The sequence below is a fragment of the Cataglyphis hispanica genome, chromosome 14, assembly GCF_021464435.1.
Source record: "Cataglyphis hispanica isolate Lineage 1 chromosome 14, ULB_Chis1_1.0, whole genome shotgun sequence".
Taxonomy (NCBI): Eukaryota; Metazoa; Arthropoda; class Insecta; order Hymenoptera; family Formicidae; genus Cataglyphis; species Cataglyphis hispanica.
The window spans coordinates 2050491-2070251 of record NC_065967.1 but is presented as its reverse complement, the minus strand read 5'-3'; the positions used below and the strand labels follow the sequence as shown (position 1 = coordinate 2070251).

The window sequence follows — 19761 nt, the reverse complement described above, 5'->3', positions numbered from 1 at the left end:
GGAACTTGATTTATTTAAATTAGATTTTAAAGATATCTGCTTCATATGTGAAGAGTAGATTTTATAAGATTTTATACTTGGAGAGTTTTAGTTTTAATTCTTCACATAGAAAATACTTAAATCAATTTTTAGACGCAACATTATATTTAAAATGAACTTGAAAAATAATAGTTTTTATTTATTTTAGCTATGATTCCGATTTAGAATAAATATCATAAATTATTTTAATATGTTTTTAGTCTACAATATTTTTTTATTAGTTTATTATTGATTTATTTTAGATATTTCAGTAGAATTAATTAACTAAGTATTTAGAAATTGGATGGACATTTTTTTTACAACTTTTTCAGTTTTTAATATAAAACCATTAAATATTTCAAAGAAGTGGAAATATTCTTAAAAACACTGAGATCAATATAGAATAAAAAAAAAAATGATTTTGAGTTTTCTTCTTCTGCGCGAAATTTAACTTTGCGTTGTTTTAACATAACACTTTGCCCCTTTAAAATAAATCTGGAAAATTTCGCAATTGCTCCGACGGTCTTGCGTATCGATTAATCACGCAACCGCTCATCTCGAGGGCTCCCCCGGATGCAGGTACGCGGTGGACAATACGGTGGACGCATCGGGACACGTCACCACCGAGCTGCGGATCGTCCAGGCGAGCCACATGGACCGCGGCGACTACGTCTGCGTAGCCGCGAACGCTTACGGTCAGGACAAGGCAACAATCCACCTGCTGGTGCAGGAGCCGCCCGATTTCCCACGTAATCTCCACGTGGCCGAGCAGGGTAGCCGGTCGATTCTGCTGGCCTGGTCCTCGCCTGCGAGCGATCGTGACGTGAACCACGCCAGCGCACCGATCACCAACTATATCGTGCAATATAAGGAGGCGCAAGGTACACATTTTTCTCTCCTTCATTCTTCTTTCGGTGAATGCGCGCGATCGATCGATTAAAAGCAACGAGACAGCATTTTATAAGTTTTCTGGATGGATTCTTTAGCATGTTTACTGCGACATCAATCGTAAACGAACTGCAAGCTTGAAATAACATCGTATATTTCGTAATTTTTGGAAATTAATTTTTTCAAGATATTTTCACAATTAACATTTCTATCGATTGTATGACAATGAAATTGACATAACATTATTGAGAATATCAAATAATACTGCATTCTTTCGTATACAAATATAATTACTTTCTATATGTATATATAAAAATCGTTATCTATTTACAAACAGCGAATATAAATTCAGTGGAAAATAAAATCCTATATTCTATGTTAATCAACAATTCTCAAGAAAATGTTTGTACCATCATGTTTGTACGGATGATGTGGCGGTAAATGCTTTACAAGCGAGAGACATCGCGTTTTTTTTACGAAATTTTCAAGTTTTTAAATTAAAATTTTAATCTAAATTGAAACGCGCTTTGATCTAGCCCGCTCGATAGAGCGCGAGCGAGGATACGCATAAATATAGAAAAAATTAAAAGTATTTGGATAATTTTCTATTTACTGTTGGTATACGCGAGTAATTCCAACGGCAGTTGCAAAAATATAATACGTTATAACGTTGCATATTGATCAAGATAATACCAGATTTTTCTGGTGCTTGCTCGAGCTATAATTGGATAGAAAAAAAAAAGAACGCAGAAGAAATATTGATGTACGCTGTATATTGCGCTCCATTACATTCTCGATCCATCGTCATTATACATGTCGTGTATGTATATATGTATGCGCGCGTATTCACAGTGCGCTTGGCATCTCTATCATCTGCGGATATCATATTGGCCGTTAAAGTTAACACTACGATGTCTTCCGCGAGAACGTTATTCGCGAATAACGCGGCCGCGGCTTTTACCCCGTCGCGTCGCCGTCGGGCGAGAATCATTAATCATTTATCCTTCGACATCGCTCCATGTTCCGCTATTCGTTTAGGATTTATTTTGGATTTACTTCATGGCTTTCGCCATGGGTCCCGTCCATTTCTCCCCCTATCAGCGTAGTCGCCGAGTCAATCGATGTTCAAATAAATTCATGTCAAAACGATCGAAATTCCATTAACACGAATAGCATAATATATATCTCATTAATAAGTAATAATTCAATCGCACGGCGAATGTGTATCTATTCGGAATGTGAACGTCTATGGATGAAATATTTAATTTATTCGAAATATTTTTTTTGGAAGAATGTAAGAAAATAAAATATACATAGAGAATAATTTTTTATATGAAAATATTTTATAAAGTTGAAGAAGGAGAAAAATAAATAATAAAAATTAGTGTTTATTAATAGAGAGATATATAAAGAAACATGTCTAAAAATCTTATCCACTATTCGGTAATATGAAAAGATATAAATCAGATTAATCGTCATTACTGATACACGGTAACAATGTGACGTAACGCGTTGTTTAACAAAAAATAAATTTCTCATTTTCGAAAAATTTACATTTATTAAAACATTTTATTCTACGGAGCAATTCTAGCGAATATAAGCTGAATATTTTCCCTCATAATATGCTATTTTGTAACGTCGCTCCAAGATGCACGCGTGCAACGTAATGCGGTGCAGTGTGTCGCATGAGCTGCGACTGTCAAGAGCAATGGTAATTACATTGTCGTGTCTCTCGTAAACTCACGTCGAGTTGATTCCATACATATAACATAGCGCGCCGCGAATTTGTTCGCGATTCATACACCCGTATATGCGGCCGCAGAAACAATTTCGTTCTTTGATGTTCTTCCGCGTGCATGCGTTCGAAAGCGTGCAATTTACATTTCTCGCTGATCAATCTCTTTACAAGAGGACCATCAGCTGTTATATTTCCGCTCGCGGTTAAGCTTTCTGATATTTTGCGCGAGATTTTTTCGTGAATTTTTTTCGACATCAAGATATTTTAATTAATTTCGTATTTATATCAATTCTACGTATAAGAAATATATTTATATATTTTTTTTCTTTTTATCTGAAATTTTTGAGTCCCTTGATCCCTCGCATAAAAAAATTTTTATTATTGTTATTAAATTATATAATAATTAGCACGATTACGCGTGCATTGTCGAGTATTTCTTTGTGATGTAAAGGAACCATTCTGTTTTCTAAAGAGAAAAGTGGCTGTATATACTAGGGGTATCTTCGAGGTTGGCGGTTCTCATTACGACAGCTAAGCCAAAGTTTTCTGTAAAGTCGTTTGCGAATCTTCCCACTCCGCGTCTTTGTTTTACACTCTCTCCTTCTCTCCCCCTCCCCTCCGCCTCTACCCGGCTACCGACCATCTTCCTCTTTCCCTCGCCCTATTTTCGTGCCACAAACTTCTCTTTGAAACGCCCCTTGCCCTGGCCGCTCGTTAACTTTGGATGTCCTCATTTACGCCTAATCGACTCGAGTCTTCCCGCCGGTCTTAAATTATCGAACTTAACGCACGAAGGGGCACGGAAGCGTCGTGGTGTTAACGCGCATAAAACATGTTCTTGAGGCAAGCACCGTCGAGAATTATTATCGCTCTTACTCAAAATCGAGTCTCGCGAGGATCGAGATTTCCGATGGTCAAACGATGATAAATTCGTGACCTCGATATTACAATAATTTACTCCGCGAGATCTAAATCGCGCGTATTGCAATCCTCACACACATCGCGGATGAATTTTTCATATATACGTGCATTCATTCATACTAGCCTTTCGAAAATTGTGTCGCGCGCGCTGCAACTGATTATGGATTAAAATTAAGATACTTACAAGAGATAATTTGAGATCACGCTCGCGCGCCGCAGGAGATTAATCTCGAATTAATTTTTAACTCGGCACATATACGTCCGATTAACATACGTGTTTGATATTTATCGCTCGCGCTATCTTTGCGCAAACGAGTCTGTAGAGAATTTTCATCCTCCATTAAAGCGTCATTCGCTTGATCGATTTGTTCGCTCGTTACATACGATCCGTCTTTTGCGACCAACTACGAACTATTAAACTACGTGCCACGCCACAGATGCGCGGGAGAATCGAGAGATAGATTTATCTTATCTACCGTCGAAGCGAGATGTGCGAGGTAATCGCGCGTCAAAATGTCCGGATTTTCACGCACGGGGTGTGATACATCTCACCTCGCGAGACTCGCGATTACGCTTAAGAGATCGTACTGCATCCATCTAAGCGTTGTTGCCTTTTGCTGGAAAGACGTTTGGCATGAGCACAACACGCAGAAGCTGGTAGCCGGGGACAACACGGTCGCTCGAGTATCGCCCCTAAAACCCGCGACTACCTACCACTTTCGAGTGCTTGCGGAAAATCATCTTGGAACATCAGCGCCAAGCGACATCCTTCATGTCAGTATCAAACATTGTCGAAAAACAAAACAAAACAAACAAACAAACAAAAAAAAGCATGATCAGAAAGAAAACTTTCACATTATCACAAACGTCATTACGCGCGATAACGTCAGACGGACTGTTGTTTCTTTTTCACGTGCGCCGTGGGTGGCGTCTGGAAATTTTCGAAACAGGTGCAAACGGACGGCGAAGTACCCGGTGGACCGCCCAGGCACGTCTCCGTGGAGCCCCTGGGCCCGCAGCAGCTCAAGATCACGTGGCAACCGCCGGATCGATCCCTGTGGAACGGCGAACTACTCGGATACATCATCGGCTACACCAATCTCGGGTATCATTATCTGCTTCTTACCGCTCTTGCGCTGAGGTAGTTTGCGGCATTTAGCGCTCATCATCAAGCTCCAAGTCTCGAACAATGACCGCGATGATCCGATCGTTTGCATAGATAACGCGCAACCGTGTATATATACATTTACAGGGACCGAGTCGTTTGTAAAGCGACAAATTCATATGTTTTTCAGATTATCAATTTTGCAACAATATTTTTTCAAGTGAAAAATTGATTGTTTGCGTAGCAGAATGTTTAGCGATCATAATACACAGTTTCACCGTGTATTGTGTTATTTTCGAGGCAAGATAAAAATTTTTCTAATAATAAAATTTATAGCCAAGATCGAGAAATAGAAAAATTTGGCAATTTCTTCATTTATGTAAAGGATTTATCAAATTTTAAAAATGTCTTTCTCTCTACAGAATAATTTTTCTATAAATTTCTTGTTTTTTTTTTAGCCCAGTAAAATCCATTTATTTTGTCAACAAAAATAAAATTGCTACGAATGTAAAAACGTTTTGCGACAAAAACTTATTAAATGAAATATGATGGTAATGTTTGCGTTGTGACATTTCGGAATAATTGGATTATACGATTCAGTTTCATCGTGAATTCTTAAAATATCTTTTGTCCGAGTTTCGTAGTTATATTCCATTGAATTTCGAGATTGTTAGTTCCTCCATTATACTAAAATCAGACGGCGGAACATAATAAATGCGAACGATAAGAAGAACGATTTCCGGTAAAGTTTGGCGACAGCGACTTTCGTGCCAAGTCTCTCCCGTTCTTAGACTAGCACCAAGTTTCGAATAATAGAATAAGAGAAAAAAAATATCGTTCCGGTAATATATTTATATTTGTAACTCTCTACTAACGAGTAGCCGTTCAACTAGCACAACTGTATACTCATATTATCTCTATACAATTTAAAGGAACGATTTCTTTTTAAATGCGATTTTTCGCAGAAAATAATTCAGAAGCTATTTTCACAGCTTTTTCTTGACACACTTTTCCTTCGCATAATTGATAGAACGTTTAGATTTTAGCGCTGTCGATTGCTTCCGTACCTCGTGTTATCTTCTCGCTTCAACGAACCGTGATTAACGCTTTTATTTCAGAAGCGATGATCAATTAACGAACACGACGCGGGTCGGAATCACAGGAAACGGGGACGGTTCGCACGATTATAGACTAACCGGTCTGCGAAAATACACCCAATATAGCATAGTGGTAAAGGCGTTCAATAGCAAAGGTGACGGCCCGGGATCCGATCCCGTGACGGCGCACACATTCGAGGACGGTGAGCGAAAAGTCCCTCAGTTTACTTCCTCATTTACCGAGTTTGCGGCATTTCGAGTTAACGAAAATATTTGGCACGTTAAACAAGGCAATTACAGCGTGCCGCTTTGAAGCGACCTCTTTGCATTTTGATTACGGATTAAATATAATTGAGAATTGCAAATGACGAGATTAAGTTTCAAATTACAAATTAATATTATAATTTAAAGTTTGTCGTGTGTACAGCGCACGCTCATGTAAACATACCATACCATATATAATGTATAATGCTGAATGGCAATTATTTGCGTAATAATGTTGGTTTATCAAACGAGCTTTCCCACGATACACAAACTATGAACTATGTTACAAAATATCGATAGTAGTAATAATAATTTTTTTAATCAACTAATATAATAAATATTTTAACATTAATAATTTTCTATTAAAGTTTTCATTGTTATATCGGCTCCTATCTAAATTCTTCTCCGGGATATATTTTATTTTAAACCACAGTTTTTTAAATTGAAAATCGCGTATGCTCTCATACTTTCGTACTTTTTCCGTCCGATTCGATTGATCGTGTTTTGAATAGAAATTCGGAAAAAGTTTTGATAGACTGCGTCTTAGTAATATAAATTCGAGGCCGTATTTTTCGACACGTTGAAGGAGATACAGCGGAGCGATATAGCGATTTACGGTGTACAATTTGATGAATGTAGTTCCAAGTGCGCCACCGCAGAATGTAGCCTGCGCCGCACTGAATGGTCAGAACATCCAGGTGACCTGGAAACTACCGCCTTCCGACAAAGTTCACGGGGTCGTGCAGGGATACAAGGTACTGTACGAGGCAGCGAGCGGCGCCGCCTCAGACTCGCAAGCCGGCAGAGAGACGAAAATCAGTCATGCTCTCAGCACGGTCTTGCACGCTCTCAGTCCGTATACCAACTATACGGTGCAGGTGCTCGCCTTCACTAGGGCCGGCGAGGGTGTCGCGAGCAACCCCGTGTCCTGCACCACCGGGGAAACCGGTAAACTGACAATTTAGAACGTTTTAATGCGCGAATCAATTCTCTTTCGACGCATAATCAATGTTTTATATTAATAAAAAAATATCTTTTATATTCATGAAAGAGAGCTATTTAAGTGGGTCAATCTCAAGTCTGATCGATAATTTTAATATCGAAGATTATTTGTTTCTCGAAGATAAATGTTTCTTATACGAAATATATATTAAAAAATGAAGCGTTTCTCAAAAACATTATAATTAAAATTATAATTGTTCGAAAGATTAAAAAAATAGATAAATTTATAATATTTGCAAGATTCGTTTAAATACTATTCATTATCGTGTTACGTCTTTTTTATGAACAATTTCTTTACGAATTATGCAATAAAGAAATAATTCTGCTAATAGTTCCCGATGCTCCGGAACGCGTAAAGTGGGTGGTGAGCGGCGAGAATGCCGTCGTGATATCTTGGTTGCCACCGCGACGACCGAACGGGCTGCTCACCCAGTACACCGTTTACATTCGCATGTTAGAGCAGGGCCAAGATAAGATCATCAAGAACACCCTGCCCGCCCAGAATCTACATCACGAGGCAACAGGCTTGAAACTGCACGAGTCTTACGAGGCGTGGATCACGGCCTCGACTAAGGTCGGTCAGGGTTCGAGCACGCCAGTTGTCAAATTTCAGCCTAGCACTACCGGTAAGTCGGTCTTGAGGTTTTTTTATTGTTGAAAAATTTCTTTGCTTTCCCTCCATAAAACTTTGTCAGGCATTTCACGTTCGGGGATTTTGTTTCAAATCGAATTCTTTATCAAAGTTGCCCAAGAAAATTATATGGCTTTCGTCTGTAAAATGTGAATAAAATATCTAGAAAAGTATAGTTTTGCCAGATGATAGTTCATATTGCATAGAGGAAAATCTCTAGCTCTTTGTGACTAAATATTCTTCGATCAATAGTAAACGCGGTATTGCCGATGCTTTTCCATAATATCCATGCATTTACGAAAGGATATTATAGCAAATGGCACACGAATGGAAACTCGTAACCAGAGTACTTTAATTAGTTCCAGCTGCCATAATATCATTCGGCGTGCCCATCGTGGTTCCATGGCGAGTGGACGTTAATATGGCTTGCCTCGTCGTCGGTGACCCTCGTCCGAGCGTCGAGTGGCGACGTGCTGACATGAAATTACTGCAAAAGTAAGTGTAACGACGAATTACGTAGAGCGAAATCGCTTGATAAAACATATGTCATTTCACGGAATGAATTTTACAGATCGTACGTTGGGCCCGATAATACTTTGATTCTGAGAAACGTGCAGAGAAGTCACGAGGATAATTATTCGTGTCACGTGAAGAATTCGCTCGGCACGGACGAAATTACGTATACGCTGCATATACAAGGTAGGTTGCGTAAATGAAATCATTAAAATACACGTATTCAAACGCTGGTTACAGTTTTTCTTAGAGATGCTGCAGCAAATGTTGTTACAAAATTATATTTAGATTCTCTAATCCGTTGAAGAAATAGCGAAAAAATATTTCGACTTGAAATTACATCACAATTTTTTTAAGACTTATAATTTTGAAGGCACACATTCTCTCTCTCTCTCTCTCTCTCTCGAGCTCAAGATGCATTTCTATATAAATTCGCGATAGTAAAGTTATGAAACACACAACTCGATATTAGAATAATTCCCATAAATTCTTATCCGCACGATAAAATGAGGAATATATCTCACGGAAAGCGAGTAGTGTGGCGGACGATATTTCGCTCCATCTCTCTGAGCGGCACGAGCCAAGTTCTAATTGGTAAACTTTACGCACATAGTACCGCCAACATCGCCGACTCTGCTAGCGACCGGCACGACAACCGACGCCATCCAGTTACAATGGAAGCAGGGTGACAACGGTGGCGCACCCATTAAGGGATTCCTCCTGGCTTATCGTCGGGAATTCGCTGAATGGGAGGAGGTCGTGCTGGACCGTCGTGCGAGCACGCATCTGCTCGAGGGATTGCAATGCGGCACGCGTTACCAATTCACGCTCGCTGCCTTCAACAGGATTGGGAGCGGTAGTGCGAGCGACATACAGACGGCGAAGACGAACGGCTCCAAGCCCGTCCCGCCTCCAAAATATCACTTCGTCAAGCCGAACCAGACATTCGTTATTCTGGAGTTGGCGGCTTGGCAAGACGGCGGCTGCCCGTTGACCTACTTCGTCGTGGAATATAGGAGGCTACCCGGGGATTGGCTGCTCGGTAAGAACTTACAACTCTTTGAAAAGTTGAAGTCACGAAGCGAAGAAGTAGCGCTCGATAATTCACGAAAACATGACGTTGATCGTCGCAAATTAATTCCCAGCTCGATATCTAGAAAATTTCTCTTGGTCAGAAAAGTGCTGATATGTTATTTTTCTTATAATTGTGTGCATGATAAAATATATTAATCGCAATAATAATCATTTAATAAACAAAATTTATTATTTCAAGATTTTTTAATTTGAAAGCTAGAGAAATCTAGAGAAGATTTTATGAGAAGAAATTAATGTTACATGCTTTTACCGTATTAGTGTGTATTATGCGCTTTCAAGCCAATTATTAATTACATTTAATCAATATATGTTGCAGTGTCCAATAATGTTCCGCCGCAATCAAAATTTCCCATCATGGATCTAGTGAGTGGCATCAGCTACGAGCTCCGCGTGACTGCTTACAACAATGCCGGTTCCACCCAGGCTGAGTATCTGTTCAGCACGCTGTCACCGAACGGAAACAACCGTTTGCACGAGGATCATCCACAGGAGAGCGAGACCACTCCGCTCTATCTCGACGCGCATGTCTTGGCGCCCAGCGTCATCTCGGTTCTCGCCGTCATGCTGGCGATCGCGGGGGTGTGTTTTTGCCTCAAGACACGTGAGTACGAGCCTATCGATCTCCGTTCTAATCAGTTCAAACATACGCTTCGAGCGAGTGAATACGGATTCCATCTACAAAATTTGGTTCGGTTTCCCATTAAAAAAAAAAAAAAATTCTGTCGGATACCGTTTATTTTCTCGTATCCCACTTGGTACACATTGTAACGATTCTGCCGCGAATTGGAACAGGGAAGTGGTGGGACAATCTCGATGTTTTAGTTTTTCGTCAACTACTCTCGATATCAGGTACAATGTCAACAGCAGCGGTTTGTGATCCGCCGCGAGCGTTTAGTTTAATTAAAAACTTCATAAACGAATCACGTTGAGAGTCGCAGTCTTCAAATAATCGTTTGTTACTAAAACGAAAACATCTCGCGCTATATTACATAACATTGAAGAAATATTGGTGACAATGAATAAGTGAACGAGTAATGAGTTATTTCGTATCATTAGACAAATTATTGTTTTGCTATTTTGCTATTTTACATATACATATATGTTGTAGAGGAAAGTTTTATTTTATAATTAATATTTTTTTCCATTATAGATTTTTCTTTCCTTCTCTTATATTTTATATCAAAATAATTTATTTTCGATAAGTAAAAAAATAAATCATGCTATATCTTCTTATATATAAACGCTTTCTTTTAAAATTATTTAAAATATTTTTTAAATACTACGAGAATGAATTCTTCTCACATTAATGGATCTCAATTTGTGAAGAAAATCTCATTTAATAATAATATATAATATTTAATATATGCAAATTTTATTTGCAACCGACGCAATATATATTTACGATACTTTATAAGTATTATAATTATATAATGTTTCCATGATGTGATGAATATTGAATTTCTATTAATTATCAATCACTGGGAGATTGCAGATAATTTAATTTAAAGGGTTTAATTAAACAATAATAAAGTTGCTAAAGCGAATCTTGATTTCTCATATCGGTTTATTAATTTATAACACACATTATAGAGTTTTCGATATTTATTATTTTTTAATTTTCTTATTAAAAAAATTATGGCTTTGTTATTTAAACCACGTTTTTAATCTATATATAATATTATAAATAAATATATGTGTATATATAATAATGATACAATATTGAAAAAAGAGATAGATATTACGCTACATTTCATGTTAGTAATCGCTATTATTAATACGTCTATAAAATTTTGGAATCTGCGTTATCAACTTTAAAAGGTACTTTTGACTATTCATATGCAATATATATTAGAGGTTCTTCTATTCAAGACTCATTAATTTCTGCAGTGATCTTCTTATTGAAATTAGTCCCTTTGTCATTTCGCATACCGCCTATTATTCCGATTCGGTAGCGGATAATACGCACCTCCATTTCCGTACTCTCCATTTAATTGGTGTATCTGCCTGTAGCTTTTGTGACATTCACCTCGCCAGAAATTATGTGCACGAGAAGTTACGTTAATTATATACATATAAACATAAGTTACGTTAAACCTGTATATAATATTGCAAATTAGATGTATATATATATATATATATATATATATATATATATATATATATAAGAAAATACCGTACTCTGAATAAATATCCGTCGACACGAATACATCGTTTCTAGATCCAGAGGGAACCGGAGGTGCGAACGATCCGAGCTCGCAAACACAGGCAGCTTTGGACAACAAACACAATATGGAGCAGAGGGAACAGTACTACGCCACCGTGAGAAAACCGGGACAACAATCACCCTGCCGCGAGGTGAGCGCCCTGGAACGAATACCCGAGTATTCGGAAGATATTTATCCGTATGCCACCTTCAATCTGCCCGAGCAGGAAAATCTTTCGGCGAATCCCATGAGACAAGCGTTCTTCTACGAACGCAGCGAGACGATGCTGCAAGGTGCCCAAGTATGTTTATTTCTCACAACGATCCATCTTACGACTCCTCGTCGTAGATTGTGACATCCGAGATGATGAAAAATTCCCGGATTCTAGCTACTGTACAGATAAAATCATCGTTATTAAGTTATCTCATTAACAAAATTATAAATGCAATAGGAGTAATTACTCCTTCCTTGAATTAATAAGATTATACCGCGTAAAACTCTAAAATCAGAATCGTCCGGACATCGATTACCTAATTACAATTTGAAGTAATATGACATAGTATATATAATTACAGTTGTTGAAATATTAATGAAGAGCTAGAAAGAATGAGGACATTATCATTTTATAGATGGTGTATCGATAAGAATATCCTTTCTCAATTAACTGAAGCAGATATTTCAGAGATTAATTAATTTTTGATTAAAACACTTAGCATTCTGTTAGCGTTTCGATCAAATAACAAAAGTAGCGTTACTATTACTTTGAGATCTAAAAAATTTGGAAATATCTTCTGCAAGAATCTTGGCAATCGTAACTCTCGTATTTCTCTCTCTCGCGAAGAATCTCACACGATGCGAACCGATTGTAGTGCGACGTGGACCAATACACAAAGGTACGAGGTCGGGCGCGACGCAAATCAAAATCGTTTAAATCGGAATCGGAGGAATACGACACGCTGGGTTCGGACAGCGACACGGAAGTCGGCACTAGCAGCCGTACCGAGTCGTCGAATCACTTGGACGATTCCGGTCCGACGTCGATAATGGCCCGTTCGCCGGGACCCAACCCCGTCAATCAGCAACGGCTTGCCCTGGTGCAGCGACCGGTTCATCATAGTAAGTTAGTATTCGGTTTTCTGTGTCCGGGCTGCGTGCTCGCGCGGCCCATCATGTAATCCAACGTGCAGCCACTAATTATCTACCGCGTCAACGTCGTCTCGCGTACGTACTTTCCAGATGTGCTGTACCACACGCACGAATCAAGTACATCAACCGAGCCGTCACCAATTTCTGAGAGGAAGACCTTCCCAAGGCTCGAAAAGCAAAGGTAAAAGAATGTTGGTTGAGCATCGAATAAAGAAAAAAGAATTATTTAAACAAAATTAGTCGCCATTCGTTTCCATAAGTAAACGACAATTGATCATTCGCAGGAGTCGCGGCGCGATAGACGCCATGATCGACGGTCGCATTCCCGGTATACTGCGACCGGTGCTGAAGTTGTCGGAGTCCGGAGTGCATTCGTACTCGCGAGGAGCGTCGCCGAGTCGTCCGGTGCGTCCTGGTTCCTACGACAGGCTGGAGAAGGAGCCGAGCACCAGAAAGTCCGTCGAGTCGCTCTGTCTCCTGGAGGAGCCGACGGGCACGTTCAGAATGATGAGAAGGGACGACGATTGGGGCAGCGAGCTGTCTACGTTGGAATTGAAGCCACCGAGCGGCTTCACGGACGTTCACGAGACCAGTGAAGCCGAGTGCGACATCGACATGAAGCTGAAGTTACACAGAAAACGATCGACCGGTCTCCACTCGAATAGCTCGCTCTCCAAATCGCCCAAAGATTTTACTATCACCGTCTAAGTGTTTTAATCAAATATGGAAAACAAAAATAAAGAAAAAAAAAAAACAAAATATGAAAGATTCAATAAGCGAAACATTGCCAAAGCATGAATGTTATTAAGTCAAGTAAGTTACGATTTTCTCGTCACACATTGAGATTTTTAATGCGATTGACAGACGATTGAGAGCGTCAGCTCTACGAATTTAGATCTCTGGATGTTTGTCTTTTGGAATGTCTACTGCCAAAGAGTTCGTTTACAAATAAAGACTTATTTTTACAGAAAAAAGAAGAAAAACATCTGTACACCTTTATCTATTCCCGCATAATGTTTCATTTAAATACGCCTACTTGCGAATCTTCAACAAAAATATATTTATAGATCCATCGAATCGTCATTAATCCTCCATTAACATTTCACGACTTCGGGCGTTTTAAAGTTGATTTACTGTTAATATAACAACAAGAAAATCATACGTTAATTGAAGTAAGAAGTGTATTACTATAATCGTAATTATTGCACATAAATCATAACAATTGTTGTTTCGAAAGAGGAGGATCCATTTCTATCTTTACGCAAAATTTTCATTAATAATACAAGATACATATTTTCTTGTTTAATCGTGGCAATAGTCTCTATTTTTTTAACATCTCATATGCTTGAGAGAAATTTCATAATTATCTCATACAACGAGAATATTATAAGTTAGAAAAAAATCGCTATTTTCTGTACAAATATGAAAATGATTCTAATGTTCTAAAAAAATTTAAATATTTCAATGCATTATATAAATATTATTACATTTATAAGGACAATTCTTGTGTTAAATTAACAAAATGTTTCTATAAAATGTAAATATCATCAATGAGATTCACTTTGAGCTAAAAAAACGAAACGAATATACAAAACTCAAAATAATTGTTAAGAAATTCGAATAACCAAAATAAGATGCAGTGAATATTTCGCGTATATACTTAAGCTTAACACTAATTGGTCATCGGGTGATTGCGTCGTACGTTTCTTTTACAGAAAGCGGCTGAAGTGAGCAGATCGGCCTATACTCGCCTGTACTCGCTGGTAAGTGAAACTTGGCTGATTTGATCCAGTTGCAGATTTCTCGCAAACTATTTATTAGACGTATATGTTCTTAAGCACGGACAATTCTTCTCGAATGAAGCGTACAGTTAAAAAAACGAATAATACTATTATCGCACATAATGACTGATATCGCAATCATTATATTCGTTTGAACCTCTCTAAAATTTCTGTGTATGTGTTCGTTGAGACACTGTACGTCGAGCAATAGAAATTGATGAGAACTGCATTTGTAGACCAGCATTCGCGTCCTTCATGACTCATTGACGCATGTGTCGTTAGCTTAAGGATTTATAATTAATAACGAGAATCGCGTCGATAAGAAGACGATTCGCGTGACGTCATAGGAACAGGAGAAACAGAACTGTTTGATTTTTTCATTCGTGCTTCGCTTTAAATTTGCCACGCGGCTCATCTCGTCGACGCAAATCATTCTTTTCATCTTCAATCGATGGTCAGAATCGGTTTGTTAAAAATTTTATCGAAGGCAGTGCGGTCGCTATGCTCGGAGATTAACTCTTTCGCTACTGATACAAGACCACAGCCTTATCGATAATGTTCCACCGACTGCAATTCTGATACAGAACTGATATCTACGTTATCTTTGCACACTTTCAAGAAAGTATAATATAGTTTTTTCTCTTTTCCGTTTTATATATAAAGAAAGAAATACACATATCGCTTAATAATTATAAACGACTATTTTTTTCTCGTGATCGCTATACTTGATCGCTCAATTATTAACTTGATATTTCCAATATATAGAATATATACAAAAATTTCATTTTCTAATTATCGAATTTCAAAAAATCTCATAGAATTTTGTGTTAAATTACATAATGTTTATATTGGAAATGTCGTCGAAATATATAAACATTAAAAATACATATCATCGAGCCACGTAGTAGTTTAAGTACCGTAGCGAAAGAGTTAAGGAAAAAGAGAAAAGAAGAAATGTTCGTAGATACGTGTGGCAGCCTCAACTGTCGTTTTATATATCAGCTTCGTTTTTCTCATCGTATTCGGATATTAATTGGGCATGGCGCGGATTTGTGACACCCCGTGTGTCCTTCAAGACTCTCGCTAACTTTCTAATTTTTTTTTGAACCGCTACAGCTTTCGTACGCTAGCCGGTTTGGACGAAAACCGGCGGATCATTCGTGAATTGTTAATACATCGTGTGCGAATATATATATAAAGAGCTTCTTCTCTCTTTTTTTTTTACAGTTAGTATAGGCCGTAGTGCGTACGTTCGAACGGGAGTCTCCTGTATGTGCTGCGACGATTCGCATAATAAATAATTATAAAGTCGTAAACACACTGCGGCAACTTATATATATATATATATATTTATACGCGAAACAATTGAACGAATGCTTGAGTGTGATTTTTCACAGTTGTCTATTGAAGTTTCGAGTAGGCATTCGACATATACATTCTCTATTAATACATCCATTTCTACATACGCCAGATCCTTTTATCTCATATAAGTAATAGACTCTGAATGTTGACCGCGCCAACATGATCCACGCTCGATTCGTTTCCAATTCTGTTTCACATAATAAAATACATACAGACATATACATATATATGCATATACGTGTGTATATATATGTATATATATAATCATATAAAACCATTTTTCGGACCACTCTTCCACACGAATGCTATAGTTACGCGATCTTTGTTATATCATGCGTGTAAAAAAGAATTTTCGCGATGGATGCTATTTGATCGCTTTTATTCATCCCATTGAACGATGTCCGAAAATATCTACAATCAGTATCGGTGAAACAATACTTGTATAAGAGCTCGCGTTTCAAAGTGACATTTTAATAAAAAGAAAAAAAAAGAGTTTTCCGCTCTCTTCTTGAATAGGCATTCGACATATACTTCTCGCAGCACAGCTATTTTATCATCCAGTGGATAAAGGATGGAAAATGCGATCACGCGTTGACATCATCTTCTGTCTTTTTCTTCCTGTCTCTCATTAATATCGGAAGAAAAATAACGAAACGAACAGACCAAAAGAACTAGATGCGAGCTAACGGTGGAACGAATAAGATGTGTGCGTGTGTGTCATCTTACAAATATTATGTTGACTAGAGTCTACATTTTATCTATACACACCACCTATTTTATCACCGAATTATATACGGGCGACTGTATCTCTCGACGATCGCCTTGTCTCTCGACGGCCATTCATACTTCATTAGACGTCTATTTTGTGTTATCCGTGTATAGGTACATGCATATATAACCGTATAATATCGTAAAATACAGTATATAGATCGCGTCTCTGCTCGTTTTGCACGACGAGATATCGCTCTTGTCGTTAGCTGTACAAATCATTCACAAAATTCGAGCACTATCCTTTCTATATGGCATTGTCTTTGTGTGTCTCCGTTGATCTCAAAACCGGGCGATCGTCATCCACCATGCATCCACAATTATATCTTATTTTCTCCGATTCCCTCCACATTTTTATATCATATCATAAATATTTATATATATTTTTTTCTTTTCACACAAGTATTAGCGCGACGAGTCCGTGTTTGTGTGAGCTGTCTGTCACTCAGGTGTGTATGCATTTCTTCGGTGTAGCTTATTCATGTATTTGTGTGTGCATGTGTATGTGTATATGCATATAATATCGTTTCTCGCTTTTGTTTCTTTAGATGACTTAAATTATTACGGCATTAATTAAAAGACACGTTTTTTACATACATAGTAATCTCTATAGCTAGACAATAATCGATAGGTGTTCCGTTCGTATTTACGAATTGATAATTAATCGAGACTCGATCCTGTTTTAATTGAATGTACATAAGATCAATACGGGATCTCGAAAATCGATTCACATTTTCGGAAAATGCTTGCATTTACTCGCATTGCAAGCGCGTTGTTACGTTTTGGTGCTACTTCATAGTTCTTAAAAGAGTAACTCTATGAGAAAGGAATAGGTAGTGATGTCGCGTGTTCTATCCCTTTCTCGAAAAATCTTTGTCTTATGCTCTCGCGATCGTGATTCGCCACGATTTCAACGCAAGCAAACGAGAGTCGGGAATTCTCCTGATTTTCACGAATACAGTCAGTCTTACACGTTTATACAAACATTCTTAATTTTGATGGTATATTCATGTATATCGGTGGTAAAGCGATTTTCTCTAACGAGCATGTGTCCAATGACCATTTTCTCATAGTTAATCACAGTAGGCTGATCAAGAAAACTAGAGAGTTTTCTTTCTCTCTTTCTTTTTATGTACATTTCAGTTTCAACACTGCAATTATTGCCTCTGCTCTCTCCCTTTCATTCAGTATCTTTGCTAAAGTAGCTTGTCTAAAAGATGAAAAGTGATTTTAATCTTCGCGATAATATGCATAATAATACGTAATATAAAATAAATCTATTGAATATATATTCGTGAGGAAATGCAAAAACACTTTATTTTTTCTTTCTTTCTCTTTGCGACATTATCAATTAAAAATGGAAGATATTACTCGATATAATATACTTAATATAAACTAATGCTTGTAGTATTATTATTGGAATCATGTTATTACTTAATTATGATATAATTTCGGCAAGTTGAAACAAACCGGTTTGAAAGTCTCTTGCACTTAATTAAATGAATAATTGTTCGAACATAGAATCTAATTTGTACTATAGAGTTAGGCCACAAGCGACGGAACGTACACTTCATAAAGTATCTATTTCATTGGGTTGTTAACAAATAATCGATAAAAACACTTCTAAAAATCAATATGCGCGATAATGTAACAAGATGACCGACTTGTCGATTTTCGATTTTTTTTTGTCGAATCTTTCATTTCGTTGATAGCTTAGTTCATTAAATTATTAAGCAAATTGAAAACAAATTAAATATTATTTTGTAAATATATGGGCATAACCAGTTATTTGCTTAAATATCGATAGATGTAAAAGTCTAATAAATAAACTTTTTTTCAAAAATCTATGATCGTTCATGCGTTTTCATATATAGTAATATTAACACATATAAAAATGCAAATACATTTATAAAATATTGTTTTACTAGGATTTGTTTCACACGCACAATTCTCTTCTATATAAAATAAATAACGACAAATTATAATTATTAAAATATTGCGATTGTCATCACCATAAGAAAGTTATTATATCATGTTTTTAATTTTAAAAAAAGCAAACTTTAAAATGTAAATCAACCAGAGATAGTATCGGCTTCTATATTCTTCGTAAAAGACTTATGATATCTGTAAGATTCGCGCTATTTTTCATAGAAAATTTGTATCTCTTAACATGTTCGATTATTTAAAACCATATAATTTTCTATGAAGTTGTGCGTTCAGTTCGTTTACCGATATCGTTTGAATGATGCGAATTAACTTGACACGTTGTAGTTATACGATGTGAGTTTTGATTTGATTTGCACATATGTATATATGTGTCAAGCAATCTTATGTGAAAAATGACACGATTAAACTTAATTTTATGAATTAACTATTAACATGCTCGGCAAGTCGCTAAATATCTTCCCTAAATGGCAGTAACAGTACGATAAGCTGCGCATATCGTGCGGCCAAAACTTGGACCAAATCGAATAGATGAATAACGAGAGAGAGGGCAGATGCTTATAGTTTAGTTATGCGCGACGGTCATGATTCTGTATATGCGAGAGATTTCGTCTTTACGAAGCACTCCTCGCATGTATAATAAACTATACACATAGTATAATTAGATACGCGTGTATGTATGTATATATATATATATATATATATATATATATATATATATATATATATATATATATACACATTCATCCACGGGAGTATCATTCTAACAATTAAGCTATCGTAGTGATTCTTTGGCAACTCGAAGCTGTTGGATATTCGACATATACACATACTCACACATACATATACACACACATCTCGTACATATACATATATATATATTATTATATAGCATGTACGCGTGAACTTATATATACGTATATTTACTTATGCATGTGTCTATGCAATCGGGCGCGTGTATGTATGATGTGTGTCATTAAATATATATAATTATATATAATATATACATATCGATTAAACAGCATAAACTTACGCGACGGATAAGATAAATGTCACCCATTCGGCATACATCGGCGGCATTTTGTCTCTTTGTTTGGCACTGTCCGCTCTTGCGCCGCTGGTAACGGGTTTTTCTTATCAAAATTTATAATCCTTCACGTTTAACATTCACGTCTAGCCTTAATCTTATGTACACTAAGAAATCCGTTCGAAGATCCTTCAGCTTCCCTTGAATAAGAATTATCACTTCCTTCGCGATGCGAAGATTAGTCTGCTCGAGAAACA

The 19761-nt window shown here is 37.2% G+C and overlaps 2 protein-coding genes across 8 annotated transcripts in view; one reads left to right on the top strand and one right to left on the bottom strand.

Moving 5' to 3' along the window:
* LOC126854390 (cell adhesion molecule Dscam2-like) overlaps positions 1-13381 on the top strand; it is a 114163-nt gene extending 100782 nt beyond the window's left edge. The window contains 14 exon segments of the mRNA XM_050601037.1: positions 598-899; positions 4191-4339; positions 4516-4670; positions 5789-5970; positions 6671-6979; positions 7366-7659; positions 8024-8159; positions 8236-8363; positions 8791-9219; positions 9589-9873; positions 11491-11777; positions 12346-12592; positions 12713-12803; positions 12907-13381. Of these exon segments, the coding sequence (XP_050456994.1) occupies positions 598-899; positions 4191-4339; positions 4516-4670; positions 5789-5970; positions 6671-6979; positions 7366-7659; positions 8024-8159; positions 8236-8363; positions 8791-9219; positions 9589-9873; positions 11491-11777; positions 12346-12592; positions 12713-12803; positions 12907-13330 (3418 nt within the window). The 3' untranslated portion in view covers positions 13331-13381.
* A 1040-nt stretch (positions 13382-14421) lies between these two features.
* LOC126854392 (tyrosine-protein phosphatase 99A) overlaps positions 14422-19761 on the bottom strand; it is a 255790-nt gene continuing 250450 nt past the window's right edge. For all 7 annotated transcript variants that reach the window (XM_050601050.1, XM_050601049.1, XM_050601051.1 and 4 more), the window contains one exon: positions 14422-19747. The gene's annotated coding sequence lies outside the window, so the exon portion shown is untranslated. The remainder of the gene's footprint in view (positions 19748-19761) is intronic.